Source organism: Cebus imitator, unplaced genomic scaffold (assembly GCF_001604975.1).
Source record: "Cebus imitator isolate Cc_AM_T3 unplaced genomic scaffold, Cebus_imitator-1.0 Scaffold76, whole genome shotgun sequence".
Lineage (NCBI taxonomy): Eukaryota > Metazoa > Chordata > Mammalia > Primates > Cebidae > Cebus > Cebus imitator.
In genome coordinates, this window is record NW_016107391.1 from 1,563,647 (window position 1) to 1,575,899 (window position 12,253).

The window sequence follows — 12,253 nt, forward strand, 5'->3', positions numbered from 1 at the left end:
AAACCTGTTAAGCACTGAGAATACCCCGGAAGGGTCCGGGCGACGGGGCAGACGCAGCGTCCGCTGGGCGGTGGGGAGAACCCCAGGCTTCTGAGTCAAGACGCCTGAGTTCTATTTGTAGTATAGCCACTGATTCAGCCTGTAATTATTGATAATTATTCACTTGCATATGTAGATCACCAGTCCCCGAGCTGATGATGAGAAACGGCGAGAAACTCAATGTGTGACCAGGGAAACTGAGTCACTGGGCACCTGAGCAGAGATGCATCTGACGAAGAGAGGGCTGGTCCCAGACCTTTACCTAATTCCGGCTTAACTGGAAGAGCAAGCGTGAGCGGGGTGGGAAAGATGCCTGGAGCCAGGAAGGAACCAGGCCCAAAGGAAAAAAAGACTGGGCCCCACTGAAAACTAAACGATACCAGTGAGTCGGTGAGAGCTGGGAGATGCACAGGAAGCCCCTGCCACCTTCAGGATCTTCCAGCCCAAGCAGTAATTTCTGAGGAGCATCACCCCATTCCTCATCCTCCTCACCTAAGCTCCTTTGGCTCAGGCACCTGTCTTCGTACCCTTGACATGGCCCAAAACTCTGGATTCACACTTACAACTCCCCAGTGACATCTCTACTAGTATATATAATAGGAACCTCAACTTTTAAAGCTTTTAAAACTCCTTCAACCTGATCCTCCCCCAGGTAATGTTTTAAATGGCACCACATTTCCTCCAGTTAGTTAAGTCAGAAACCCAGAGTCAGTGTGCCTTCTCCTACCCCTCCATCCATCCATCAGCAAGTTCTATAGGTTCTATTTCAAACAACAACAAACAAACAAACAAAAACCTATTGATCCACTTCCCTTGATTTCCAAGAACACCATCCTAGTCCAAGCCACCGTTATTAGTCTTCTGGTCTAGTATCTGGTCTCCTTGCTTCCACACTGCCCCCACCCCAACCCACTGTTCACACAGCACTCAGAATGATCAATCTTTTTTTCTTTTTTAAAGGGAAATAAGATCTCATCACCTTCTTGTTTAAAATGCAATTGCTTCAGAATAAAATCCAAATAGAATCCTTGGCCTTCAAGGCTATGCATGGAAGACCCTGCTCACTGTGCTCCAGACTCCTTGCTGTTCCCCCAGTAGACCAAGTTCCTTCCAGTGCAGATCATTCTTCATGCCTGCTTTCTTTCTCCAGAAGCTCCTCTTCCAGCATTCTAACTCTCTCCTCCAACAGCTTCTTTCCCTTACTTTGCAGCTCTTCACAGATGCCTTCCCACCCAGTCCAAAGGCCATCTCCATAATCACTTTTTTTTGGGGGGGTAGGGGACAGAGTCTCGCTCTGTCACCCAGGCTGGAGTGCAATGGTGTGATCTCGGCTTACTGCAAACTCCGCCTCCTAGGATCAAGTGATTCTCCTGCCTCAGCCTTCCAAATAGCTGAAATTATTTGTGGTGGCACATGCCACCACACCCAGCTAATTTTGTATTTTTAGTAGAGACAGGGTTTCACCATGTTGGCCAGGCTGGTCTTGAACTCCTGACCTAAGGTAATCTGCCCACCTTGGCCTCCTAAAGTGGTGGGATTACAGGCATGAGCCACTGTGCCCAGCCTCCAAATCACTTTGGTTTAGTTTCTTCACAGCACTAAACTCACTTGTTCAAGTACTGGTTCATGTGTTTATTTGCTATGTTCTATTCCCCTCCACAATGGAGGATCCATAAGAGCAGGGGCCCTGTTTGTTTTGTTTATACTATATCCCCAGAGCTGGCACCAATTAGGTGCACAATACATATTTGTTGAATGAATGGATGAGAATGGTAGTCTTTTGGTTCCAAGGTTTATTGACAATGACTCATTTATTTTTGGCTCCCCCCGTCCCAGCCCCTCAAACTCAATCAGTCTCCCTACTCCAGGCTTCTTTGTAGTTCCAGAATGTAGGAAGTGGGGCAGGGCAGACTTGAACATCATCCAGGCCTCTGGTTTCCAAAGCATTTTTTTCTTCAATGCAGAAAAAAACATTCCTTTAAAACTCAAAATGTCTCATAGAACCCCTACATATCAAATATATAAAGCAGGAGCTGCCCTTGTTGAGGGAAAATATGTGGGGCTATGGCTCTGAGAAACACAGTTTGACATTCACTGCTCTCCCTACTTCAGTTACCTCATGGCACAGAAAAATGCCATGACCTGTCCTGGGACATGCAGCCACTGAAGCATTCAGTCCAGTGCTCCTTCCACAGCACCACACTGGATTCTGGAGTCTTTCCAGCCAGGGCAAAGGAAGCTGCCAGCAGTGCCATAATAAGAGCTTCTGGGTCTTCTGGTACCTACTCTCTCAGTCTGCTGGTCCTAGGGTCATGTGAGGGGCTGGCTGGAGGGTGGACTGGAAGTGCAGGGGGGTTGAGTGGGGAAACCAGGTGTCTGTGTTGGAAGGCCAGTGGGGCCGGGGGACTGGGGACTGGATGGCTGGGAAGGACTTCCCAGGCCTGCAGTGATCTCTCCTTTCCTCAGGATGAGGCTATTGAGCTCCTGAAGCAGCTGTTCCTCCAGGGAACCCCGTGCCTGGGGACTGCTCTTTGAAGGGGGGCCTGGAGGAGGCTCAGGTGGCCTCTCCTCCTGGCCCAGGGTGCTTGACTTGGAGAGAAAAGGTTGATCCAAGGACTTCTGGCTGGTGAGGGGGTTCTCTGGCTTCATTGTCGACTCCCGTGTGGTAGAGAAGGAGGTGGAGGTGTCCTGGGTCAACTCAGGGAAGGCCCCTACTTCCTCATACACTGGCTCCTCGTACACAGACTCTTCCAGCTCCTCTTGCTCCTCCACAGACCCCTGGGATGACTTCATTGGCTGGATTGGAATGGGGTGGCAGGAGTGGACACAGAGTTAGGGTTACCAGATTATTAATCAGTAACATTACTGAGTTCTTCCTCTGGGCCAGATGCTGCAGAATACTTGGCATATATGATATTGGAACAACCCTATGCAGTGTGTTTTACTGTAAAAGAGTCAAGTGAAGTGCAAAGGGGTTAAGTAAGTTGCCCAGCATCACATAATGAGTAAATGGTAGAGCTGGAGCTCGAACTCAGGTCTGTCTAACTTCAAAATGCATTCACTTCATCATTTGCCTTCTATTTCACAGATTCTCTGACACCTTTCTCCTTTTTTTTTTTTTCTTTGAGTTGGAGTTTTGCTCTTGTCACCCAGGCTGGAGTGCAATGGCACAATCTTGGCTCACCGCAACCTCCGCTTCCCAAGTTCAAACGATTCTTCTGCCTCAGCTTCCAAGTAGCTGGAATTACAGGCATGCACCACCACACCCAGCTAATTTTGTACTTTTAGTAGGGACAGGGTTTTACCATGTTGATCGGGCTGGTCTTGAACCCCTGACCTCAGGTGATCTACCCGCCTCAGCCTTCCAAGATGCTGGGATTACTGGCATGAGCCACTGCGCCTGGCCAACTTTCTCCTTTTATTACCACATCTTACATCCCTCATTGTCCTCATTCTTTCTGGCCTCCTCTCTCTTTTTCCTGTCTCTCCTGTCCTGCCCCCCCTCCAACATACACACACCCTGATGGCCTACTTGAGGAAAACAGAGCACACCCGGGGCTCAGGCAGCACAGAGGAATACAGGGCTGACAGGCACACTGCTGGAGCAGGCACAATACTCACAAAGAACATGGACAGGGTCCTCCGGTTGTGTAGTCGCCGCTGGGCACAGGTGGGGTGGGGACAAGGGGAGGGAAAGACATAAAGACACAGTGAGGACTAGCAACAAGAGACAGGGGTGGGCAATGGGGAGGAGAAGGCAGAAGGGAGGGGGACAGTGAGCATAGGGTGGCACCAGGTTGGCAGGCACACCACTCCCTACTGCAACATGACAAGGGTTATGGTAGGAATCAGGGGTTGGAGCAGGCGGGGTGCCTTACCAGGGTCTGATTGGCAGAGAGGAGGGTGGCTCCACTGTCATCCCCATGGATGGGCAGCAAAGGCATAGTGCCAAACTTCTGACGGGCAAGGTCAGAGGAGGAGCGGCGTCGTAAGACCACTGGCTGCTGGTCATCGTGCTAGTGAGAATGTGAGGGATTGGCACCAGTGGGCATGAAAGGCACCGAGGGGGATAGTTGGGCCCCAGGGGGACCACAGACCCAGCCCTCAGCCTTTTCCTTCCCCTCACCTGGGCTTTAAGGATGCTGGTGGTCCAATCCCACATCTCATCCTTGTCAGTGCAGGACAAGTAGCTGGGGTGATCAGAGTGGAATCAGAGAGAAAGAGAGGGTCACAGCTATAGGATTGGAGGACAGAAAGAGGGAGGAGAAAAGACAGGGTACAGAGCTGGGCCAGAGGAGAAGCCAGGGCAGGAGGTACTCACAGGTGCATCTTCTCCAGTATCAGTGTGAAGCCCCACCTGGGAGACAAAGGACAGTGATGGGGCAGTCAGAAAGGGCAGAGGGGTGAAGGCAGGAAGGCCCTAGAAGTGCAGGCTGGGGAAGAAAACTCACGGCGTTGGGGGCTTCAACTTCTTGCGGATTCCCAGGTAGACTTTGGCACCTTCCAAAGGCCACTCCCGTTCTGGTTTAGAGCTCTGAGAACAGAAACAGTCAGTGAGGTTGAGAGATGAGAGATTGTGGTTAATGAGGTCAAGAAGTCATAGAAGCAATGGGGTCTGTGGTCACAGGGTCACAGAAGTCGGGGGCATGGAAACAATGAGATTGATAAGAGTGTGGGCTTCGGAGTCAGAGGGTGGGTGCAGTCATGGCTCCTTCTCCATGGCCACCCAGCATCCCACATCTCTGGCCCCAGGGCCTCACCTTCTTCTCCTTGAGCAGCAGCAGGCAGCGGCCACGCAGCAGAAAGAACCTCTCCTGGAAGCGGCTCCCCAGCAAGCGGGGAGGCTCTTCACGACACCGCAGCAGCCCCACCCTTGGGCTCTCACGTCGTATACCTGGGCACAGATGAACAATCCTGGGTGGAGGGTGCTAGGGGAGAGGCCTGGGGGATGTTGGGCAGAGGAAGGAGGCTCACCTGTGAAGAGGCAGCCGGCCTGGGCCAGGGGGACTTTTTTCAAGAGCAGAGAGGCTGAGCAGGGCTCTGGGAGCTGGCACCATTGTAGGGCCTGCTCTAAGACTTTTTCCTTGGGATGCAGTGGCCGCTCTTAAGGGGTAAGGTGAGGGTATATATCAATCAGAATATTCATACCAAGCCCCCAACTCTCACCAGTCATTCATTCGTCCAGTCAACTACCAAACAACAGATATTTATTTTTCACCATCTCTATGCCAGGCACTGTGCTGGCCCTGGGATACGGTGGTGAGCATGATACACATGGCCTGCCTTCGCAAAGCATACAGTCTAGGGAGGGCACAGACAACAAAATAATTGCAGACAAATAATTGCTTTGCAAGAAACAATAAGCTGAGTGAGCAACAGGACAGCAACTGAAATAGGGTAGTCAGGCATGACCTTTCAAAAGTGGCACATGAAGATGAGACTCAGAGATTTGAAGGATTAGGAAGAGCAAACCATGCTAAGATTGGGTGATAGAAGATTTCAAGCATGACAAGATGCAAGAACAAAGGCTCTGAATCAGGAGAGATGTATTTGGGGAACTAAACATTCAATGTAGCTACAGCGAAGAGGATAGATACGAGAACAGGTGATGTGAGATGAGGCATGGAGGACTCAGGGGCCAGACATTCAGGGCCGTGTAGGCCATTGTAAGGAACTGGAATGATACTTTAAGTTCAATGGGAAGCCTTTGAAGAGTTTTAACCATAGGAATGATATGAGCTGGTTTATGCTTGAAATGTTCATTTGGCTGCTGCGTGGAAATGGGTTGTAAAGACGCAAGAATGGAACACTGTCCAGCTAACCCCTTTCTGGGGCCACACATTTTAGTGGTTACTATTGCAGACAAAAAGATGATTGTGACTTTGACTAGGATGGTGGTAGCAGTGGAGATGGAGAGAAGTGATCGATTCTAATGGAGTCAACACGACTAGTTGGTGAGTTAAGTATGAAGATGATGCAAAGGGAAGCGTCCCAGAGGACTCCCAGGTTTCTGGCCTTAATCACTGGGTGAATTGTGGTGCCATTTAATGGGTTGGGAAAAACTGGAGAATGGCCTAGGCTTTTTCTTAGGAAAGGGGACTAGAAATCATCTAAATTGGTCTTAGATGTTTTAAATTTGAGTTGCTTGCCAGAAGTGGAGGTGTTGAGTAGGCATTTGGATATGTGATTCTGGAGCTGAGAGGAGAGATGTGGGCCAGAGATATAAATTTGGGTGTCAGCTTACTAATGGCATTTAAAGCCATGGGAATGGATGCGTTCATCCAAGGAGAAATGTAGATAGATAAGAGAAAAGGGTACAGGATTGAGCTGTGGGTCTCTCCAACATTTGGAGTCTGGGCAAAAGAGGAAGAGAAGCCTCTTTTGAGGTAGAAGGTAAACTACGAGCTTATGGGGGTCACTAAGGCCAAGATGGAAGAATACTGAGAAAGAGGGGGTGAGCCAACTGTGTTGAATGTCCCCTTGCATGGATGACCGGATGAGTCCACTGTATTTGGTAACATGAAGTCTTTGATGACCTTGACCATACAACCACACACACGCATATACACATGCATGAACACACAGGCATGGTCATACTCACCCAGCTCCCCATGCTCTCGAATCTCAAAAGTCAACCACAAGTCCATCCCAGCTGCTGTCCCCCGCATCTCCAGTACCTGGTTAGTCAGCTCCTCAGCAGTCAGGGTTGGGGACACCTGGGGTCAGGGCAAGCGCAGAGAACCCATGCTGGTCAGGTCATTGCCCCTGGTACCTCACTATCCTCTTATCTCCCCTCCAGTGCCCTCAGGACCAACCTTCAGGGTGACACAGTTGTCTGGGAGCTGCTGCTCTATATAAACTTCCATGATGAGGTCTCCAGCCTGGGACAGCTAAGGGGAGGGGTAAAAAGTCAGAAGGACAAAAGTGGATACAAAAGAAATCAAAGTCAGAAAATTCCTCGTGTTGCTTCATAAGCGCCTCTTCCAACAAAGGTCTCCTCCCAACCTCAATGTCATTCAGGCCCTTAAAAGGGAGAACTCTGGGAGTGGCAGAACTGCATCTTTAGGCTGCATATGTGCTTCCCAAGGCATCAGAGTGACTGGGAGGACAGATGTGGAGACAGACTGCCTGGGCTCTGCCACTTGCTATAGAGTGACCTTGAATAAATGACTCTCTGAGCCTCAGTTTCTTTATTTGAAAAAAATGAGACTACCTACTTCATGGAGTTGTATGATACTAACATGAGATTAGAGGTACTTGGAAGGTAATAAGTCCTCAGCTATGTTTGCCATTAGATTTATTATTATTATTCTCCACGCTTTGTCTGACTTTACTAACTCCTCCTTGGATCTCTTACACTTAGAAGTAAGGTCTTGCTTGACGCCCCCACAGTGTACCAAAACCAACTATCCAGTGCCAAGATCATCACCAGGAAGAATCCTCATGGCGGAACAAATGGAACAAACCCTAACCAAACCCCACTCCCCAAAGCAGTTCTCGTTGGGTTTCCCCTGTCCCTCAGAGAACTGAGTGCTAGTGTCCAGAAGGACAGGCTGGAAAGGAAACTTCCTCAACTGGGCAGATGGTCAGATTCCTGTCCTGATGTCTCCTCTTGCCCCATTCAGGAGACTAAGGTCAGGATGAATTACCTGCACATCCTTCCAGGTGGTGATAAGACTGACCTCCAAGTCAATCTGAGCTACCTGGTCAGAATCAATCTGTGAAAGAGCCAAAAGAGTGTTGGGGTGCTGGAAGAGGATCTGCAGGAAAGATCTCAAGGCCAAGGAGGACCCGTTTAAGAGGGCTGGAGGCCAGAAGAGCTAAGAACCAAGGGGGTGAGGATGTTGGAAGTTAGGTTGCGGGAGAAAAAGGCCCAGGGCTCTGGGAGGTGGTTCCTGGTGTAGTGGGCCACCAGAGGCCTCAGCTGGGGGCTTGTTGGGGTGAGCAGGATCATAGTCTCTGGGTCCTGCAAGGGTAGGGGAGAGGGGTTGTGGGTTAGGGGTCAGGAAAGCTTACATCAAATACAGAGATGTAGCCATCGATGAGCTCCTGCAGCACCCGCACCTCGTGCTCCCCCCGCCCATCTGTCTGGAACACGCTGGGCGCAAACAGCAGAGCCAGGTTCCGTGTGCACATCTGGTTTAGAGCTGCACATTTCTGCACCCTGCAGAGGGGTGCCAGGGTCTTCATCAATGTAGCCATTCATTCAGCGAACACTTATTGAGTCCCTATTGTATGCCTGGGCTAAGTGCTTAGGATAAGGCAGTAAGATAATATTGGCCTTAAGGAACTCCCAGTCTAGGGGAGACAGATAAGGCAAGGGTCAGCAAACTTTTTATGTAAAGGAACAGATAGTGGACATTTTAGGCTTGCACGCCAGACAGTCTCTGTTGTAACTCCTCAGCTCTGCTGCTGCAGCATGAAAGGAGCTATAGAAAATATATATATGAATGGGTGTGGCTTTACACTTTATGTACAAAACTTTATTTACAAATATAGGCAATAAGCTAGATTTGGCCCATGGGCCTGTAGTTGACCAATCCCTATATTTTTATTATTTATTTATTTATATTAACTATTATTTTTTGTAGAGATGGGATATCTCGCTATGTTACCCAGGCTGGTCTCCAACTCCTGGGCTCAAGCGATCCTCCTGCCTTGGCCTCCCAATGTGTTGGGATTACAGGTGTGAGCCACCGCACCTGGCCCCTGTAATATAGTATAATCAGTGCAATACAGAAAGGGTTTCTCCCCAGAATTGCTCAAAGGCCTGTCTCCCTAACAGATGGATAAAGGTAGATGTGCATCTTATTCATCTTTGTTTCTTATATCTAACCCTTTCCCTGACATAGCATAATAAAACAAAATAATATTGACTGCTAACCATTTCTGAAGGCTTATGACATGCCAGATGTACTGGCATGTACTATACTAAGAATTTTATAAATTTTAACTCTCTCTTTTTTTTGAGAGAGAGGGTCTCCCTCTGTCACCCAGGCTAGAGTGAAGCGGTACAATCTTGGCTCACTGCAAACTCCACCTCCCGGGTTCAAGTGATTCTTGTGCCTCAGCCTCCTGCGTAGCTGTATTACAGGTATGCACCACCATGCCAGGCTAATTTTTGTATTTTTAGTAGAGGCGGAGTTTCACTATGTTGACCAGGCTGCTCTCGAGCTCCTGGCCTCAGGTGATCTGCCCACCTCAGCCTTCCAAAGTACTGGGATTACAGGTGTGAGACATCACGTGCCCAGCCTTCATTTAACTCTCTCATAACCTATGAGGCGGATATGAGTCATTACATCATTCATTACCTCCTTTTAGAAATGAAGAAATTGAGGCCTAGAGAGAACAAGTAACTTACCCAAAGTCACACAGCTAGAATGATGGCACCAGATTAAAGCCTAGGTCTGCCTGACCCCCAAATCCATTCTCTGAACCTTAACACTATGATATCTTCACTTAACAATTGTTTGTGGAATGAACAAATGAATGAATGAATGAATGAACAAGAGTGCAGGGTCACATTGAGATGAGGAGGGTCTGGCCATACTGACCGATAGAGATGCCCAATGAGGGTGGCCAGTGTGCGGCGGTTGACCCTCGGCAGGCAGCTAATCACGTCTTTATATTTCTCCAAGCGCTGATTCTTCTGGGGCAGCTCTGGGGATGGAATGGAGGAGGGCTGGGGAGGACCCGGGAAGAAAGAGTGGCAGCAGATGTGGAGGGAGGGATTTTTAGACACAAACGCAGGACAGATGTGTCTCTGCCTGCTTCCCACCTCCCCCTGAGCCAAGTCTCTGGATGATGCCCCAGGGTGGGAAGTGATGGGGAGGGGGGCTGCCAAACCATGGATTCTGGTGGGGGAGGGCAGAGATCCCAGTTGGGCTTTGGTTCTCAGGGATCTGGGAAATACCAGCAGCCTCCCTCCAGCGAGGCAGCAACCGTGCAGAGGTCACAGGGTCATCGAGCTCACGAAAGAAGCGTTTGAGTGTGTCAGTGACATCCTCCACAAAGTGCTCCCCTGGTCGGAGCTTCACTGACCGGGCATCCCGACGGAACTCAGCCAGGAGTCTCAGGCTTCGGGCACGAGCGCCCCCTTTCCGGTATACACCCTCCAGCCGTAACCCTGAGAAGAGCCAGCCGTCTCTGCTCACCATGGTGCAAAGGCTACCACTGCCCACCACAGCCCATCCGTGGCCTCCCTATGTGGTATGTGGCTGATGGGGGCATGGGATTCAGAGAGGAGGAGATCTATGCCTCCATAGTCTGATTCTCAGGTCTCTGCTGGAGTCTTCATCCTCAGAAAGTCCTTTCCTGACCTCACTATCACACATAACAACCCCCATCACACTGTATCTCCTCACCACCCTATTTTTAAATAGCACTGTCTGAAATCACTTTGTAGTCCATCCTCATTATCTGTAGATTCCATATCTGCACATTCTCCTACTCGCTAAAATTTATTTGTAACCCCAAAATCAATACTTTTGGCATTTTCATCGCCGTTGATGAACAGAGTGAAGAAAAATTTGAGTCCCCTCCCCCGTGTGCATGTTCTTACTCTAAACAAGTGTATCCTTTTAATGGTATATTTAGAGCTATATTTTTGTGCTTTTTGTTGATGATTTTGCTGTTTAAAATGGCCCAAGTGTAGTGCTGGAATGCTGTCTAGTGTTTCTATGTGTGAGAAAGCTGTGACATGCCTTACAAAGAAAAATACATGTGTTAGATTAGCTTCTTTTCAGGCACGAGTTACAGTGCTGTTGGCCTTGAGTTCAGTGTTAACAAATCAAACAATATATATAAAATAAGGTGTCTTTAAACAGAAAACACATAAAACAAGGATACATGCTGATCAGTTGACAAAAATGTTCTTGTAACCAGAGGTTAGCAGGACCCTAACCCTGTATTTCCCCTGGGGCAGTGATTCAGCATTCGCTAATTAAATATTTGCAGTGACAGAGAACGTAACTACCACAAATAATAAGAACAGACTGTTTGTTTTCTTATTTATAACCCAAGAGGTGGGTAATAAATAAACTTTCTAGGACCCTCCTAGGACCCTCCTGGCTTACTGCCTTATTCCCAGTGTCTGACGCATGGTAGCAGTTCAACCAACGTATGCTGACTAAACAGTGGTGGTGCAGAAAACATGGAGGGGAGGGGATGAAGACCCAGGTTCTTTCTTTCTTTTCTTTCTTTCTTTTTTTTTTTTTTTGAGATGGAGTTTTGCTCTTTTGACCAGGGTGGAGTGAAGTGGTGTGATCTCAGCTCACTGCAACCTCAGCTCACAGCAGTTCTCCTGCCTCAGCCTCCCGAGTAGCTGGGATTACAGGCACCTGCCACCATGCCCAGCTAATTTTTGTATTTTAGTAGAGAGGGAGTTTCACCATGTTGGCCAGGCTGGTCTCAAACTCCTGACATCAGGTGATCCACCTGCCTCGGCTTCCCAAAGTGCTGGGATTACAGGCTTGAGCCACCTTGCCCAGCCACATATTCTTTCTTGAGGGCTTTTTCATTGAGCCTCTGACTTATTTCCTCCTTCGAACACAAGACAGGCTGAGAAGAAATAAGGATGTAGCGAGTGGGGGAGGTCACTGAACAAAGCCACTGCCACGGCATGGAAAATGTTACCAGCCACTGACTATCCATTGCCCAAGACTATTAGCAATTATCTGTAGGTTTGTGGAGGTGCTGTTTTTTTCCTTACAGTCAGCCCTCTGTATCAATGGGCTCCACAACTGCAGATTCAACCAACATCAAAAATTTTCAGGAAAAAACCCTTAGATAACAATATAACAACAACAAAATAAAAATAAAACAATACAGTATAACAATTATTTCCAGAGCACCTGCACTGTATTAGGTATTACGAGTAATCTAGGGATGATTTAAAGAATTACAGGAGGATGTGCCTAGGTGATATTCAAATAAATACTATGCCATTTTATGTGAGACAGTGTCCATGGACTTGGGTACCTACGGGGGTCCTGGAACCAATCCTCTTTGGATATGGAGAGATGACTGTACTGCCCACCTTAGTTTCCTGTGAATTTTCCTTCTCAAGAGTCCAGCTTTCTAAAGAGGGTTCACAGGAGAGATAGATTCTATTTGGTCCTTACTTATACTGGATAAAAAACTCACAAAGGGCCAGGCGTGGTGGCTCACACCTGTAATCCCAGCACTTTGGGAGGCTGAGGCAGGTGGATCACCT

General features: G+C 48.5%; 1 protein-coding gene across 7 annotated transcripts in view; it reads right to left on the reverse strand.

The window, feature by feature from the left end:
• Nucleotides 1–1,814: 1,814 nt before the first annotated feature.
• ARAP3 (ArfGAP with RhoGAP domain, ankyrin repeat and PH domain 3) overlaps nt 1,815–12,253 on the reverse strand; it is a 28,867-nt gene continuing 18,428 nt past the window's right edge. For 6 of the 7 annotated variants that reach the window (XM_017532248.2, XM_017532245.2, XM_017532254.2 and 3 more), the window contains exons 20-33: nt 9,953–10,165; nt 9,594–9,699; nt 8,056–8,203; nt 7,689–7,757; nt 6,855–6,929; nt 6,641–6,755; nt 5,014–5,142; nt 4,800–4,933; nt 4,491–4,573; nt 4,361–4,396; nt 4,166–4,229; nt 3,918–4,055; nt 3,661–3,699; nt 1,815–2,835 (exon numbers count right to left, since the gene is read on the reverse strand). In XM_017532248.2, coding sequence (XP_017387737.1) covers nt 2,350–2,835; nt 3,661–3,699; nt 3,918–4,055; nt 4,166–4,229; nt 4,361–4,396; nt 4,491–4,573; nt 4,800–4,933; nt 5,014–5,142; nt 6,641–6,755; nt 6,855–6,929; nt 7,689–7,757; nt 8,056–8,203; nt 9,594–9,699; nt 9,953–10,165 — 1,835 coding nt within the window. In that variant the 3' untranslated portion in view covers nt 1,815–2,349. The remainder of the gene's footprint in view (nt 2,836–3,660; nt 3,700–3,917; nt 4,056–4,165; nt 4,230–4,360; nt 4,397–4,490; nt 4,574–4,799; nt 4,934–5,013; nt 5,143–6,640; nt 6,756–6,854; nt 6,930–7,688; nt 7,758–8,055; nt 8,204–9,593; nt 9,700–9,952; nt 10,166–12,253) is intronic. The other variant, XM_017532250.2, reaches the window with a different exon arrangement.